At 43.8% G+C, this 17,395-nt stretch overlaps 1 protein-coding gene across 2 annotated transcripts; it reads left to right on the top strand.

Moving 5' to 3' along the window:
• The first annotated feature begins 324 nt into the window (after positions 1-324).
• Positions 325-17,145, top strand: IL22RA2 (interleukin 22 receptor subunit alpha 2). 2 transcript variants are annotated; one of them, XM_048844428.2, is made up of 6 exons: positions 325-567; positions 2,793-2,931; positions 4,265-4,443; positions 8,005-8,174; positions 8,771-8,930; positions 16,940-17,145. In XM_048844428.2, exons 1-5 carry the CDS (start codon positions 474-476, stop codon positions 8,924-8,926), a joined length of 738 nt encoding a protein of 245 aa, XP_048700385.1. In that variant the 5' UTR covers positions 325-473; the 3' UTR covers positions 8,927-8,930; positions 16,940-17,145. The 2 variants fall into 2 exon arrangements, with proteins under 2 accessions (XP_048700385.1, XP_048700386.1); XM_048844429.2 differs by lacking the exon at positions 16,940-17,145 and adding an exon at positions 9,700-11,104.
• The last annotated feature ends 250 nt before the right edge of the window (positions 17,146-17,395 follow it).

The raw sequence follows: 17,395 nt of genomic DNA, 5'->3' as shown, positions 1-17,395 counted from the left end.
GGCCTTCTTAATGGAGGCAGCACTCCAGCCCCAATCCAACCAGGGTCAGGAGAACCCACGCCCAGCACCTCCTCTCTGGTGCCGACGGTGCGCGAGCCAGTGCTGAGGAAGGATCCCAAGAAGTCACAGCACCGCCATGGCTCCACCCAGAGACTATCTTCTGTGAGGCACTGGTCTCAGTCCCTGGTGCCCCAGAAAAAGAAGAGTCCGGAGAGGGATCGCTCTTCCCCGTCCAAGCCCAAGGAGCCTGCGGCAGGGACACCCAATTCGGGCCATGTCACCTTGGCTCCTCCACCTCCCAGAGTCTCGTCAACTCCTGCCCCCACCCAGGGACCAAACCTACCCTTGCTAATGGGCGTGTGGGTCTCCAGCGAAAGGGGAACTAAATATGGAACAATGATACTTATGAACAACACACACTTCCTTTTTAAAGTAGTGATACATTTGGTTATATATGACCAAGAGCTACAGAGATGCTCTCCATCCATGCAGCTGCTCTTCTAACTGTGCTGATTAAATGCTACCCCCTGTACTTATTGATACATTTGCTTTGGACTGGTGTAACTGGTAAGTAAACTCTTCTAATTCTTTTGATGTGGAGGCAATGTTGGGTTTTCTTAATGAATCTGGACAAATGACTCAGTCAGGATCTCTAGGTGTTTTCACAAATGTATAAAGTTTTGTCATTTCCAAATGTTGGTTGGTTTTATTGTCTTTCAAGGTTCTGAATTAGAAGCTAAGACAAATGTTTCCCATTAAAAATAATTTTATAGCTATATCATCAGTCACTTTAACTAATGTAAAAAGAAAAGGAGTACTTGTGGCACCTTAGAGACTAACCAATTGATTTGAGCATAAGCTTTTGTGAGCTACAGCTCACTTCAATGTGTTTTAGTTCATTCTGTTATAATGCTAGAATAGGTAGTCTGGCTGTATCACTGAAAGAGGGAAATTGGATGCTTCTGAGGCTTGTTAACTGGTTCAGATTAGCATGAAAATTGTTGCCCAGGGTGGATAAACATCAATTATTATTTTTTAATAAAAAAATCAATTTTTTTATTTAAATTGAATTTTTTTGATAAAATGCTTTTTGAGGGAAAAACCTATCTAAAGATAGTTTTAATTAAGATACATTATAGCTCAAAGATATCTCATCATGGAATGCATCAATGTCCACTGAATGCATCCGATGAAGTGAGCTGTAGCTCATGAAATCTTATGCTCAAATAAATTGGTTAATCTCTAAAGTGCCACAAGTCCTCCTTTTCTTTTTGTGAATACAGACTAACACGGCTACTCTGAAACCTGTCATCATGGAATAGGGATTATAATTCTAATTCTATAGCATGAGACAATATATTCATGTAATGTTTAAGAAAAGTTTTGTAAATGAGTTTCAATAGTTCACGAATTAAGGACCCAATCTTATGGGGTTCCATAGGCTTTTGTATAGATTATTTAGGTTAATCTCTCTATCTACCCAATGGGACTCCGTGCTCAATCTAGAAGATACCATCAGAGATGCTTAGTTTTGCAGTTCTCAGAAATGTGGATGTGTGTCTCCAGAGGTAACATGCTTGTTAACAGCAAAAATGTTTTAAAATAAATAATATAGAGAGATGAGAAATAACAGACCTCAAATCTATTGTCCCTCTGCAAATTTGTGTACACAGAGCCAATCCCTTACCTCTCTCTAAAAGTGCAAAGTTTCAAAAAGTTCAATGAATAGAAGATTGTTGGGGGCAGAATAGATTTGGACAAGGAAAAGAAGTCTGGAGATAAATGTGAGAAGCGAGGGACATATGCTTGTTTTGTTAAAATATTATATGTTTGTTGTTGAAGAAAAAAATCCAGAACACTTAATCACAGGTTTCAGAGTAGCAGCCGTGTTAGTCTGTATTCGCAAAAAGAAAAGGAGTACTTGTGGCACCTTAGAGACTAAGCAATTTATTTGAGCATAAGCTTTCATGAGCTACAGCTCACTTCATCGGATGCATTATGTTGTTTGTTTTAGTTAAATAAATCAATTTAAATGTCTGTCTGGTGATGTTCTCCTAATACAGCATGGCAAGAAAATCCTCCAAATATTAATGATTAACCTGTTGAATTGGAGATAATTCACCTCCCAATGACTTCATAAATATCTGCTTCGATTACCTTTAGTAAATGAAATAACCAAACAAGCATTCATTTTCTGATATAGCTGTAAAGTTTTTTCAAAATAAATGTTTAAAAATGTATAGTGTGTACCTTCTAAAAATGAAACCTACATCCATCTCTGAGTTGTGAAGAACATGTCAATGTCAATATCAATTTGATTGAACTCAAATCCACCCTGTTGTTGCCATCTGACAAATGTTCAGTTTCTTATGTGGCATAAACTGGTAAATTTCAGATCACTTTTTACTGGACAGGAGTTGACATCACAAACCAGCACAACAAATGGAACCTTGATTGACCATTAAGATGTTAATATTTTCAATGGGCATACAGAGCCTCTCACTCCTTAGCATGTATATGGGCACTGCATAAATAAATATTAACAATAATAATCCCTATAGTTTATGGTTGAGACGTGGGTGGGATGGCACTGGGGAAACTAGAAACTGCTGATGTAGCTGTGCCTGTGAATTGATTTAAAATGCTTCAATTTTCTAGGATGTCAATGTGGCCCCTGTTACTGGCACTAAATTCACTATTCTGTAAAAGAAAATAATACCACAAATTACAATTTAACTACTTTAGTTCTGTATGTGTCTAAAACAAATGCTTTCTATCCTTTATTACTTTAGTTTCAGGAAATCGAGAATTGCACGAATTAATTAAACCACAAAAGGTCGAATTTCACTCATTAAACTTCAACAATACTTTGCATTGGCATCCTGGGAGGGCTGCCACAGGTGACATCATCTACTTTGTGCAGTACAAAGTGTAAGTACAGTGAGGAACTCCCAGCTCCTGCTTGTCTTTATGCCTGTGGTAGCTGGGCTGAGAGTGAAACTGAGCAAGAACTGATTTTTTTTCAGTTCACTGGCAGTTCCAAAAAGTCAAGAACAAAATTGTTTTGGGTTGACCCAAAGAAAATGCTTTGCAAAATATTGGGCAAACTGAAAAGTCAAAGAAAAATTTGTTTTGGGTCAAAGTGGTTTTGTTTCAATTCTGAGCTTTTCAAATGGTTTTATGATTATTTATTAGTAAAGTAGTGTGCAATTTTGAAACAGTCTTTTTGAATGCAAAAATGTTCAAATGAAACATTCTGACTTCAAAGAATGTGGTGTTTTCCCCCTCCACAACCGTTCAATGAAATTGACAAGAATTCGCAAAAGGGTTCACTGCTGCTGAGTCTGCATTTTTCACTGAAAAACTTCACTCTTCTCTTCCTTCCTATGTTCGGGGAATTGCCGTGCTCTGTTACCTCAAAAGAGGTGATTTAGTCAATTGCTACAAATAGCACAAAAGATGACTTTTTAGAACCTGACAAAGGGTGATGTCAAGTCACTCCCTGCAATGTGCTGAGCATCTTCATCACTCATTGTCTCTGGGGTGGAATGTGCTATCTCACTGGCCTACATTTTCAAAAGCAACTAGTTCGCTTGCGTGCCTCAGTCTTTAGTTGTCCAATTTTTGAGACACCTTAAAAGGGGTTGGTTATTAGATATACTGAGCTCCTTCCCTCTGGGTGAAATTCTGTGGCCTGCATTGTGCAGGAGGTCAGACTAGATGATCAAAATGGTCCCTTCTGACCTAAATATCTATGAATCTATATCATGTAGGTCATCCCACATGGAGGCACCTTAGATCACTAGTCACTTTTGAAAATTTAAGCCACAGTGCCCAGCAATAGGAAGTGAGAAACAAGACTTCATTTGCTGATTGGAACCACAGGAAGCCTTAGATGGGCAATTTGACATTTTGCTGACATGGAAAAATATCTAGTAGGCTGCAGCCAGCACCCTTTATCTAGAGGGAAAAAAAGTGCCATAGGTTTTTAATAACAAGAAGCGGTCAGCACTTCAGTTTTATGTCTCCTTTAGAAAAATGCAGTAATACACTTCGGAAAGCACCTATGACATCAACTTTTCCTGCAATCAACTTGGATGAAAAAGCTATTTGCCATGGCAGATCTGAGGATCTGGTGTTTGGGTGCAGCTCAGCAACTGGATATGGAACTATAATGTCAGAACCTCCACAACTTTAAACCAATGGTCAAAAATTACCAAAGTCTACACCTTCTCTCCCTCTCCTCCTTCCTCCCCCTCCACAGATATGGGCAAAGCCTGTGGAAAAATAAAGAAGAATGTTGGGGTATTCATGAAGTTTTTTGTGACCTAACACATGAGACATCTGATATCGGAGAACCTTATTATGGCAGAGTGAAATCTCTTTCAGCTGGAGTCCATTCAGTTTGGATCACCAGTAGCAGATTTACTCCGTGGAGGGAAAGTAAGTCTGAAAGTGTTTAGCCGTTCTGTATCCAGAAATATGGGCTCCCTCTTCCAGGGATGTCTGTTTTTTCCCCACAACTTGTAATTCTGAATAGTCACTTCATAACTAAAAGTTTAACAAAAGAAAAATTATTATTACATTGCAGACCAAGTTAACATTGTGATTCTTAAATCTTAGCATATACCTTTTGTTTCACGCTATGATCTTTTTTGTTCTGAATGCACATTTGTACCCACAAAATAGGTTGCTAGAAGTCTAAGCTCTATTGCTTGTGACTGCGATTGTTTGCAGCCTTGGTACTGTACTCATAGTTGACAGCAAACACAAAAGTGCTGGTGCAAAATTAGAGGCCTCACTGAAGATACCCTCTACAGTGCTAAATGCTTGTTGTCTTTAGCCTTCTACAGCAACATGTAAAGGTTTCTATAGTAAGAAAGAACACGTTATGTCAAATTTGTTCTCCTCCACGTTGCTGGCTTATTGATCTCAGAGTATGTTAATTCCATGAGAAGGATGGGGAAGTTCCTTTTTCTGCCGAAAGAGTGAATTTAGCAAAACTGAGCTGTGAGCTAGCTGGCAGTGGGTACACTTTGTGCTTGTGGAAGATGCCCACTTCCCTAGAGACTGGACTATATATAACTACCACCAGTCCGAGCCGACTCACATTCAATGCTTCTGTTTAGAGTATGCTGCCGAGGAAATAGTGAAACTGTTGAACTGCTTGGGGAGGGGAGGGGGGAGGAAAGATTCCTAGGTGGCTCTGAGCTATGAAGGTCAGTAAAATTCAGTTGCTTTAGCAAGTAAGACTCTTCGTGCAGGGTAAAACAGCTGTGTAGTATTGCTGTACAGTACACCCTTGCAATCTGCACCAGGTGGTGGGCAGGTGATATGTTCGCTAAATCAGGGTGTGGCAGAGGAGCAGCAAAAAGATGTACAAGTCCAAGGGCGAAGCATGTGTTATCCAGACATCAGGTGTCAGAACCTTATTCAGAAACAGAGCATTAATAGTCAGACATCTAGGTCTCAGGAATCCGCCATTCTCAAAAAATTGCTATTACAAAACAAATACTTTATACAAAATTCCACTTAGATTGAGTACACACGAGTACTAATTAGTTGCCTATACATAACTGAGAAACCAGAGGCTGATGCTCTTTAACTTAAGAAACGGGTATCTCCAAGATAACTAAATGGCATGGAGCTGGAACAAGCACTCTCATTAGCATTCAACACCACGGCCACGTCTGGATAAAGGATCGAGAAACCTGAGAGTAAGGGGGGAAATGTGTCCTCCTTAAGGTATGGGAAAAAGGAGCAGAAAGTCAAGAGTTATTGGCTACACTGGAACATCCTGCCAGTAGTCTACACCAGCACCTGTCAAGTGCAAGTTCAGTGCCTTCAAGAACACAGTATATCTTTCAATGAAGGAACAGTTTGTAAAGCTTGTTGTATAGCTGGATCATCATCCTTTACTGCACTGCAATCTCTTCTATGTGTTGTTTCCTAATTGCATGCTTAACTTTCTTGCTAATGCATTTCCTTCCACCTGGGGCCAGGGGAACAAGTCTGAAGGGAAGTTCATAGCAGATGAACCTTTGTTTTGGCACAGTAGGTTTACAGCTTTACAGTATTTAGAAGTTGGTAAATGTGTAACTTTTTCTTTTGACGGTATATATCCTAGTGATGATATACAGAGAAGCAGCAACAGAAAAGGTGATAGCATGCTTTTCTAGCTCACTTTTGTTTGGTACAGTTGATCTCATGGATCTGTGAGAGTCAGTGTTAGGGGGCTTATTCCTTCACCCACTTACTTCCCTGGTCCTTCTTGCATGAACAGAGAGCAACAATACCCGAAGTCCAAGGGTTCAAACAATTCAATGTTTATTGGGGTGAACTTCCAGCAAGCATGATTCCAGTTTCCTTCCTTAGTGTCCCCCTTCCCAGCTCTGACACCACAGAGCCTTAAACCTGTGTCCTTGTTCCCATTCCTGCCCTTAGCCAAACATGATTCCAATTTCCCCACCCCCATTCCCTGTTCTCATTCCCCCCTTTTCTTCCTGACTGACTGCAGACTATATAGTAAAACTTGAGTTCTGCTTAGCTATACCTTAACCAATCATTTTCCTGAAATTTAACTAACCAATCCTAACATATTGTAACATGATTATGTAACCAATTATATCCCACCACCTTAATTAGTTTACACCCAGCAAAATTAATTATACAGCAGACAGAAACAATCACAGAACCAGACAGATTATCCAGACAGACAATAGCAAAGTGGGAACTATAATGACAAAAGAATACAGAAGTGAGGATTTTACATCCCAGCTATTGATAAGTGAGTTCTTGCCAGACAGGATGCTATCAAACTAAGTTTCCTTTTACATCTTCTAGGCACTTCCCTTTCTCTGGAGGCGATAGGCACTATCAGGACAGGATTGTATTCCTAACAGCCCAATAGCACCTTCTTTCAATGTGACTAGTTTGGAATGTGAGGATGTGACCGGTCGCTTCCCAGCTAATGGCTGCCTCTGCTGCTTAGCCAAAGGCCTTGGCCTAAGAACAGGGCCTCAGACTGTCACAGTAAGAGAAGGCCCTTACACCGGCAGCCAGTGATTTTGATTCTTTCTTTTATATCTCTATAACTAGCCAAGTGATAATAATACACCTAAATTCTTAACATATAGGCCTTTACAGGTAGGCCCGAATATCTATATCCTAAGTCAGACTGAACAATCCGCATTACAATTTAAGGGACTGACGTTTTCCTTAATCATTTGCTTGTGACTGAGACTAAGCTTTGTCCCAGAGACTAGTATTTTATGACAGTAGCTTGGGTGATGAAACATGTTCACCTGTTTCACTTTCATGGGTGGTGGAACAACTTTTAGAGTGGGGGTGCTGAGAGCCATTGAACCAAGCTGTAAACCCTGTGTATAATGGAAGCCACTTCAAGCCAGGGGATGCTACAGCACCCTCCTTCCATCACCTTCCCCCTCCGACTCCACCCACCCACCCAAAAAAGAAATAACATTGGGTTGATTCTGCCTTACCATGTCATTGGGAATGGCACAAGATTTAACCCGTAGCTATTTAAAAACCCAAATGTTTTTCAAATATGTCAAAAGCTCCTGTCCTCACTGAGGACTATGTCCATGGCAAGACAGTTGTTTTTAAGGTAGCCATTTTGAGTAATCCAAACACACAGACAATTCTGAAAGTCCTAGCTCATGAAAATTCCCTTTTGCTTACAACAAATATACCTTGTGAACAGCAACATGGAATTTTACCAAACTTTCACAAGTTTTCATCTTTTGAGCTGATATTTCTCATGGTTGTAAATTAAAACTTTGCACTATTTTAAAAAAAAACCTTAAAAGCAACCCATCAGCTGTAAGTACCGCTTTACTAGCATGATGCCACTATACAAAGATAGTAACATTACAAATTAAATTATTTGATGGTCTATTTTTCCCCCAATTGCTTACAATTCAGGACTGTGAGGTAAGCATTAATCAGTTATAATTATTTTCATATTTTTGTTTATTACTGTAGCAAAAATAGGACCTCCATCAGTAAATGTGACTCCTAGAAACAAATCCATAAAATTAAAGCTCCAGGCTCCAAATTCACCTTATACAAGGAGAAGAGGCAGCAAGATACCAATGACAAACTATTATGATCTATCCTATCAAGTGTTTCTAATCAGCAACATGCTAGATGAAGTAAGTGCACGTTCATATACACATTGTACTTCTAAAAATTTAATTACGTAAGCCTGTGCAAACCCCTCCTGTTTTAATAGAGCCGGCGCTAGACATAAGAAGGGCAATTGCTTAGGGCCCTGACCAGCTCAAGGGGACCCCTTATTCACTTTCTCATTTAACGTGGACTATATAACAAGTTTATTAGTATGTGGGCGGGGGGGAGAGGGCAAAAAATATTTCTGCTTAGGGCCCTCACTGGGCTAGCACAGCCTCTGTTTACAATTGAATTAACCCTCCAGATTTGCTTGTGCATAGCTAAATGAATGTAGAGGTTTTAGAAAATAATTCATGACTTTATTATTGTGTCGACAACCTTTATCCTATCCCTTTGTTAGTGTGTTTCAGCTCTCCTTTATCATTCCTAAATAAGCTCTTTGCGGAGGGTCTTTTTGGATGCTACAAGCTAATAAATTATTTTATTTACATACTGTTGTTGGCTCACGCACATCCTAAACATGGCTGTACAGTGCTGCTGTCCTTAACGAAGCCATGCCATTGAAATACTTATTACAGAAGCATACTGATTGTGATTTTCCCCTTCCCCCTATATGTAGAAAAACAAAATACTGGTGTATGAAGGAACAGACAAAATTGTTAAAATAGAAGGTTTGAAACCTGAAGTCAGCTACTGCATAGTGGTTGCAACCTACTTGCCAGTGCTGGACCGCAGCAGTGTGTACAGCGGTAGGAAATGCACGGTACCTCTATGACATGGTAAGTGAACAAAAGAGAAGCTGCATGGGATCCCAGAAGCTAGAGATGGTAAAGACCTACCAGACTACCTAGTCCATGCCCTTGCCAACACAAGATAGAACAAAAGGTCATATGAAACTGCTACTGTATTTGAAACTCAAGCAATATACCCAAAGCTTTCATGCACTTCTCTCAAAACTGTGTTGATGTCACAATTGTACAGGAAGCCAAAGCAGAAGAAATATGGTAGATACAGAACGTTTGAATATTTGCTTGTTGACATTAGTGCTTAGATCACCAGGAAAAACCCTCATATAAATAGATTAGGAATGCCCCTTATTTCCCTGTGATTAAATATGGATACACAGTATTATTTCCATCAGCTTTGATGGCCTGGAAGTAACAAATAACTCAGACCTGTAACTTAGGGTATGTCTACACTTGCAGAGTTTTTGCACTGTAAGTTTCACCGGTAATAGGGAACCAGTGAAAGTAAAGCGCTGGTTTGTGTACTCACTTAATTCTTCAGGCTTCAGAGAGCATTTGCCTTAGCAGCACTTGCATCACCGATGAGAGCAGTGCTCTAGGGCAGCTATCCCACAGTGCAGCGCTCTCGATAGGTCTTGGGGGGGAGGGGGAAGTTTGAGCAAAAGGCATTCTGGGTCCCTGCTCAGTGCCTTTTGATGCACTGGTTCATGTCCCAGCAGCCCTATTACTTTCTTGTTTCTTTCACGACATTTTTTAAAACCCCCTGCTGTCTGGCTTCTTTCCCTGCCACATCTACGATCAGGAATGGATCCTGCACTGCTGTCTGCTATTCTGATAGCTGTCACTTGCACATCGCACATGGCAGTGCAGCTGTTCTTAAACTTGCAAAGAGAACTGCAGTCAGAGATGCCCGATGAGCTGCCTGAAATGGAAATAAGTAACATTCGATTGCTTTTGGCATTAGCTGAGGAGCTGAGCACTGTGGACCCGGTGTTTTTGGGCTAGGGAAACTAGCTCAGAGTGGTGGGATTGTATCATTATGCATGTCTGGGATGACGACCAGTGGCTTCAAAACTTTCGGATGCAGAGAGTCAACTTCATGGAACTGTGTACTGAGCTTTTCTTAGACCTGTGTCGCAAGGACACCAGACTGAGAACTGCACTCACTGTCGAGAAGCTTGTGGCAATCACACTGTCGAAGCTGGCGACTCCAGACAGCTATCGGGTGGTTGCAAAGCGGCTTGGAATGGGAAGATAGACCGTTGGTGCCATGGTAACTCAAGTGTGCAAGGCCATTAATCACATCCTACTGCACAAGACCGTGACTCTTGGAAACGTGCGTGACATTTTGGATGGCTTTGCAGAAATTTGCTTCCCTAACTGTGGTGGAGAGATAGATGGAACGCACATCCCTATTGTTGCCCCGGCCCACCTTGGCACAGAGTACATAAATTGTAAGGGGGTACTTCTCCATGGTTTTTCAGGCACTAGTGGATCATCATGAGTGTTTCACTGATATTAATGCTGGGTGGTCAAGAAAGGATGTATGACACACGTATCTTTAAAAACACTGGCCTGTTCAGAAAGCTGCAAGTGGGGACTTTCTTTCCAGACCAACGGCTCACTGTTGGGGAAGTGGAATTGCCCATTGTGATCCTGGGAGACCCAGCTTACCCACTGATGCCATGGCTCATGAAGCCATACACAGGAAACTAAATGTCAGTAAGGAATGTTTCAACAACAGGCTGAATAGGTGCAAAATGGCTGTTGAACGTGAATTTGGCTGTTTGAAAGCGCGCTGGAGATATTTGTATTGTAGACTAGAAATGAGTGAGGAAAATATTCCCACGGTTATTGCGGCGTGCTGTACTTTACGTAACGTTTGTGAGGGGAAGGGCGAAAGGTGTACTCATACGTGGAGTCTGGCGGCCGAACGCCTGGCTGCAGCAGCCAGATACTTGGGCTATTAGAGGGGCACAACGTGTGGCAGTTAGGATCCGGGATGCCTTGAGGGGAAAGTTTTTGAAAATGAAAATCATTAAACTTTGCTGCTGTGCTTGGGAAAGGAAGTGTCAACAGCATGTGCTGTGCTGCCTGGCGGTTCTGTCTGCGATTTCAGTGATGTTGAAGTGCTAGATGACTTGTAGCTGTGATGACATGTACAGAAATGTGAACATGCAAATAAAGCTCGCTTCTTTTTGAAAAAAGTGTGCTTTTATTTTAAAAACAGAGAAAACACCCCATGCACTTATATCAATCCTGAGTGATGGTGGGGAACAGAATGGGTGCCCGTATACCTCACAGCAGTGTATAACTCCAGCTGTCACTGGACAAGCTGTCTGGGGGTGTGGATTGTTGAGGAATGGAAAAATTTAAAGCAAGCCTATGAGAATGTGCAGTGGGAGTTTGGGGAGTGCATACAGAATTCTTTCCCATTTGCTGCAATGGGGGGTGGGCATGAATCAGGTCACTCTGCGGTATAATGAGAGAATGCAATGTATCTGTCTGATGCACCAGAACACTGATTAGCCTCTCCGTGGCTTCCCTATGGAGAGCATTATTCTCTTTTCAGTCTCTGTTCTCTCCCTCTTTCCACTGTGTCATGGTTTCTCTCCATTTATTTTTATCATGTGTCTCCACTTGGGAGTGCAGAATCACCTTATGAAACTTGTCCTCCTTAGTGCTTCTTGGCTGCTTTCTGATGCGGCGCAGACAGTCTGCTACAGTGGGGGGTGGTCTTCCACAGTCATGTCTGGGGAGACAAAAGCAACACATTGCTGTGAAACATGCATACAGGAATCACTGTGTACCTCGCAATACACCACTGGTAAGAAATCACTGTTTTGGTGATAGAAGTCAAGCACCCATGGTGCACAAGAACCCAGCAATGGTGAGGGAATGCAGGGTTTGAGGGTTTATTGCATACACCCATTCTGAAAAGGGCAAGCGTGAAGGGAGGGCACCCAGCACACAAACACAGCCACCTTAGTACTCTTCTTTGCCCATAACCTGCTTTATGCATTGTCGGAGCAAAGCAACTTATCAGAGCTCTGCTCTCCTGCCTCTGCCTCAGCAGCCAGTGGCTGCTCACACTGGCTGGACACCTCCAAGGAGGAGAAGAGGTCCTGAGCGCATGCAGCAACGGGCTCCACAGCTTCCTCAGCCACCTCCTCTTCATCTATGACTCCTCCTGCTGGCTGGGGCCACTTTTCACTCCCTCCAGACATGCAGAAGTACCACTGGGCTCTTTGCAATGGAGGTGGGGTCAGCACTTAGGATTGCATTCAATTCACTGTAAAAACGGCAGCTTTGGGGCGCAGCACCAGACTGACAGTTCATAGAATCATAGAATATCAGGGTTGGAAGGGACCTCAGGAGGTCATCTAGTCCAACCCCCTGCTCAAAAGCAGGACCCATCCCCAATTAAATCATCCCAGCCAGGGCTTTGTCAAGCCTGACCTTAAAAACTTCTAAGGAAGGAGATTCCACCACCTCCCTAGGCAACGCATTCCAGTGTTTCACCACCCTCCTAGTGAAAAAGTTTTTCCTAATATCCAACCTAAACCTCCCCCACTGCAACTTGAGACCATTACTCCTTGTCCTGTCCTCTTCCACCACTGAGAATAGACTAGAACCATCCTCTTTGGAACTACCTCTCAGGTAGTTGAAAGCAGCTATCAAATCCCCCCTCATTCTTCTCTTCCGCAGACTAAACAATCCCAGTTCCCTCAGCCTCTCCTCATAAGTCATGTGTTCCAGACCCCTAATCATTTTTGTTGCCCTTCGCTGGACTCTTTCCAATTTATCCACATCCTTCTTGTAGTGTGGGGCCCAAAACTGGACACAGTATTCCAGATGAGGCCTCACCAATGTCGAATAGAGGGGGACGATCACGTCCCTCGATCTGCTCGCTATGCCCCTACTTATACATCCCAAAATGCCATTGGCCTTCTTGGCAACAAGGGCACACTGCTGACTCAAATCCAGCTTCTCGTCCACTGTCACCCCTAGGTCCTTTTCCGCAGAACTGCTGCCTAGCCATTCGGTCCCTAGTCTGTAGCTGTGCATTGGGTTCTTCCATCCTAAGTGCAGGACCCTGCACTTATCCTTATTGAACCTCATCAGATTTCTTTTGGCCCAATCCTCCAATTTGTCTAGGTCCCTCTGTATCCTATCCCTCCCCTCCAGCGTATCTACCACTCCTCCCAGTTTAGTATCATCTTCAAATTTGCTGAGAGTGCAATCCACACCATCCTCCAGATCATTTATGAAGATATTGAACAAAACCGGCCCCAGGACCGACCCCTGGGGCACTCCACTTGACACCAGCTGCCAACTAGACTTGGAGCCATTGAGGGAGTTTGCCTCCCTCACCTTGTGGTAGGCGTTCCTCAGCTCCTTCACCTTCGCTCTGCACTGCATGATGTCCCTGTTATGCCCCTTCTCCTGCAAGCTGCGTGCAATCTGCTCGTAGGTATTGAAATTCCTGTGGCTGGAACGCAGCTGGCACTGCCCAGCCTCCTCTCCCCAGACTCTGATCAGATCCAGTAGCTCGGTATTGCTCCAAGCAGGGGATCATTTGCTATGTGGAGCAGCCATGGTCACCCGGGCAGATGAGCACTTGTAACAGGAAAGGGCGTTTCAAACATCCCGGGGCTTTACAGGGGGCAGGGCGGACGTCCATTTACCTGGCATCAGAGCAGCAGAGGCGCTGGCCAGAGTGTTCACTTTTGGAACTGTGGGACTTGGGCTGGGGAGCTCATTTGGGAGACCGCGGAACTAAAGGCCTCTATCGTAAGCAGATCTGGGTCTCCACATCAGTGCCCGAGAGCTGAAAGCGGTGCGCATAGCATGTCAAATATTCTGTCCTTACCTAATCGGACAATGTGTATCAGTCATGACGGACAATATGACAGCAATGTTCTATATCAACAAATGGGGGTGCATGCTCCTCTCCCCTGTGTCAAGAAGCCCTCATGCTGTGGGATTTCTGTGTAGAACATTCAATTCACCTGCAGCTGTCGTACCTCCCCAGGGTTCAGAACGAGCTGGTGGACCACCTCAGCAGGTTGTTCCACAGCCACGAGTGGTCCCTTTGCCTGGATGTTGCAATTTCAGTCCCCCAGAGGTGGGGGTTTCCCCTGATAGACCTCTTTGCCATGCGATGCAACAGGAAGCACCAACAGTTCTGCTCCTTCCAGAATCACAGCCCGGGCTCCAGTGCGGATGCGTTCCTCCTCCATTGTGGAGGTTCTCTCCTATATGCCTTTCCGCCCATATCGCTCATTCACAAGGTGCTGCTCAGGATCCGCAGAGATCAAGCATGGGTCATACTGATAGCTCCGGCCTGGCCCCATCAGCACTGGTACACTTCCCTCCTAGACATGTCTGTGGGAGCCCCGATTACCTTGCTGCTCTCCCCAGACCTTCTCACACAAGATCACAGACATCTCCAACACCCCAACCTCCAGTCGCTCCATCTTATGGTGTGGAAGCTCCATGGTTAAATCCATTCGAGTTTTCCTGTTCAGACCAGGTCTGACAGGTCCTCCCTGGCAGTAGGAATCCCTCTAGGAGAGCCATGTACCTTGCCAAGTGAAAGAGATTCTCAATCTGGTCGGAGCAGCACCACTCGCCCCCAACGCTGGCGTCAGTGCCACACATTCTGGACTACCTCCTCCATCTGAAGCAGGAGGATCTCTCGTTGTCTTCTCTATGGGTGCACCTAGCGGCTATCTCGGCCTTCCACGCAGGCGTGCAGGGCCACTCGGTATTTGCTAACTCCATGGTCCACCAATCCCTGAAGGGGCTCGACAGGTTATACCCTCACATCCGTCAGCCGGTCCCTGCCTGGGACCTCAGCTTGGCCCTTTCAAGGCTCCTGGGGCCCCCTTTCGAGCCTTTAGCAACATGCTCCCTGCTCTACCTCTCTTACAAGGTCGTGTTCCTGGTAGCAATAACCTCAGTCAGGAGGGTGTCTGAGCTCAGGGCCTTGACATCAGACTTTCCCTACACCGTGTTCTATAAGGACAAGGTTCAGCTCAGGCCTCACCCTGCTTTCCTCCCAAAGGTCATCTCGCAGTTTCACATCAACCAGAACATCTTCCTCCTGGTTTTCTACCCTAAACCTCATTCCAGCAGCAGGGAGCAGAGACTCCACTCTCTGGATGTCTGCAGGGTGCTGGCCTTTTACATCGAGAGAAAGAAACCATTCAGAAAGTCGTGGCAGTGGCGGACAGGATGAAAGGTCAGCCCGTTTTGTCCCAATGCATCTCATCACGGATCGTGTCCTGTATCCGTGAGTGCTATGACCTGGCAGATGTTCCCACACCACCCATCACTGCGCACTCTACCAGGGTGCGGGCTTCATCAACAGCGTTCCTGGCTCAGGTTCCCACCCAGGAAATTTGCAGAGCCGTGACGTGGTCCTCCATACACACTTTCACCATGCATTATGTGACTACCCAGCATGCCAGAGATGATGTGACCTTTGGAAGAGAAGTACTCCAGTCAGTGGACAGCTCCAATCCCCCTGAACTTGGCTTGGGAGTCACCTGATTGGAATGGACATGAACAAGTACTCAAAGAAGAAAAAAACATTACTCACTTCTTGTAACGGTGGTTCTTCGAGATGTGTTGTTTATGTCCATTCTAATACCCACCCTCCTACCCCTCTGTTGGAGTAGCCAGCAAGAAGGAACTGAAGGGGTAGCGGGTTGGCAGGCTCTACATTGAGCGCCATGAAGGCGCACCAGGGGGTGCCCAGGCCGGCCCGACAGATGCTAAGGGAAAAATCTTCCAGCCATCATGCACATGTGTGCGCACACACCTGATTGGAATGGACATGAACAACACATTTCAAAAAACAAGAGTTACGAGAAGTGAGTAACCAGGTTTTTTGGGGTTTTGTTTTGTTTTGTTTTTTTTGCTCTTTAAATGGCAAGTGTAGACATGCCCTTAGTGATTGTAAAGCTCTGGCACAAAAAGGGGCTATAAAAGTTGTTGTTTGTTCAGGGATTTACAAAGCTCCCTTCAACTTCTAATAGTAGTTAGTGTCTGGGTCATCCTATGGAACACTTCATACTTTATGTTCTCATTTGTTATATTTCCAAGCCATGTGCTTTATAGGCACCAACTATCAAACTTCCCTTTGCCGAATCTAAAGTAAAGAACAAACTCAGTTACTTTATTTGAAAAACCACAGCAATAAATCTGTTTTATCCATTTATCTGGCCTCCCACCACAGCATGTCGGTGCTTCACAAACGTTAGTGACAGGGAATTAGTATTAACCCATTTGGCAGGAACTGTGGCAGAGAGAGATTAAAGGCCTGATCCAAAGTGCACTCAAGTCACTTTCATCAATTGGCTTTGGATCCTGCCTTATATGACTTGCTCAAGGTTACCAAGGAAATCTATGGAAGTGCCAGGAATTGAACCCATATACTCTAAGTGCCATGGCAATCCCTTAACCCCAAGACTATCCTTCCTGTCCGTTTCATGTTAGACGCCAGAGTGGTGCCTTCTCAGACAATTCAATCAGTGGCATTTTCTACAGAGGCAGATGTGGTGCTGAAGAATTTGTTTTCAGTGATGGAGAGCTGCTTCTATCTGAAATGCTCCAGCTGTTCCAGGCTGGTGTCTTACCGTCACTTGCAGACTCAGAACTCCTGTTCAGGAGAAGTTCTGCATACAAAGGAATGCAGGATCTTGGTGTGTGTTGCCATTATCTTTTAGCAACTTACTCTTGCCCTTGAATTGTTATATTATTATGTGGATAAGAATGGCCATACTGGTCAGATCAAAGGTCCATTAAGCCCAGTGTCCTGTCTTCTGACAGCGACCGATGCCAGGTGCCCCAGAGGGAATGAACAGAACAGGTAATCAAGTGATCCATCCCCTGTCACCTATTCCCAGCTTCTAGCAAACAGAGGCTAGGAATAACTGAACACATTGCTAACAGCATTACCTCAGTATCATAAGGGTTGCTGAGTATTTGGCTAACAGTGCTCTGGTGACTTTTTCATTCTTTTTTACTCCCAGTATTCTAGATAACAGTGGAAGAGGACACACTCAATGCTTCCTTCTCTACCGGCTCTAGCGGTCAAGTGGACTCCTGTATTTTTGAATATTTGCAAGTCCACATTCAAATGTCTTTAAAATAACCAATGGCCTCTGATGCTTTAGCAAATCAAATTAATGTAACATTAAGCACAGGAAATAAAATCTTTATATATCACATCTTAAAACGTTTACAACTTATACATTCTTGCCATGTAAATCATTTAATTGGAGACCTTTTTATGTGTTTGAGATTTTCTGGTGGTTGAAAATATGCAGGAGGATTATTTCTAGAATTCATTTTCCTTTGAGCCTTGGAATTAAAAAAAAAGTTTCAATTCTTTATTTCTATATCTACACTACCCATCACAAGCAGCAGCGTGTAGGTTGCTACATGCTGCAATGACAGGCTCTGGGAGCAGGAAAAAGCTTCAGCAG

This window comes from Caretta caretta, chromosome 3, assembly GCF_965140235.1.
Source record: "Caretta caretta isolate rCarCar2 chromosome 3, rCarCar1.hap1, whole genome shotgun sequence".
In the NCBI taxonomy this organism is placed as follows: domain Eukaryota; kingdom Metazoa; phylum Chordata; order Testudines; family Cheloniidae; genus Caretta; species Caretta caretta.
The sequence above is the reverse complement of the archived record's forward strand: the minus strand, read 5'-3'. Positions and strand labels throughout refer to the sequence as shown.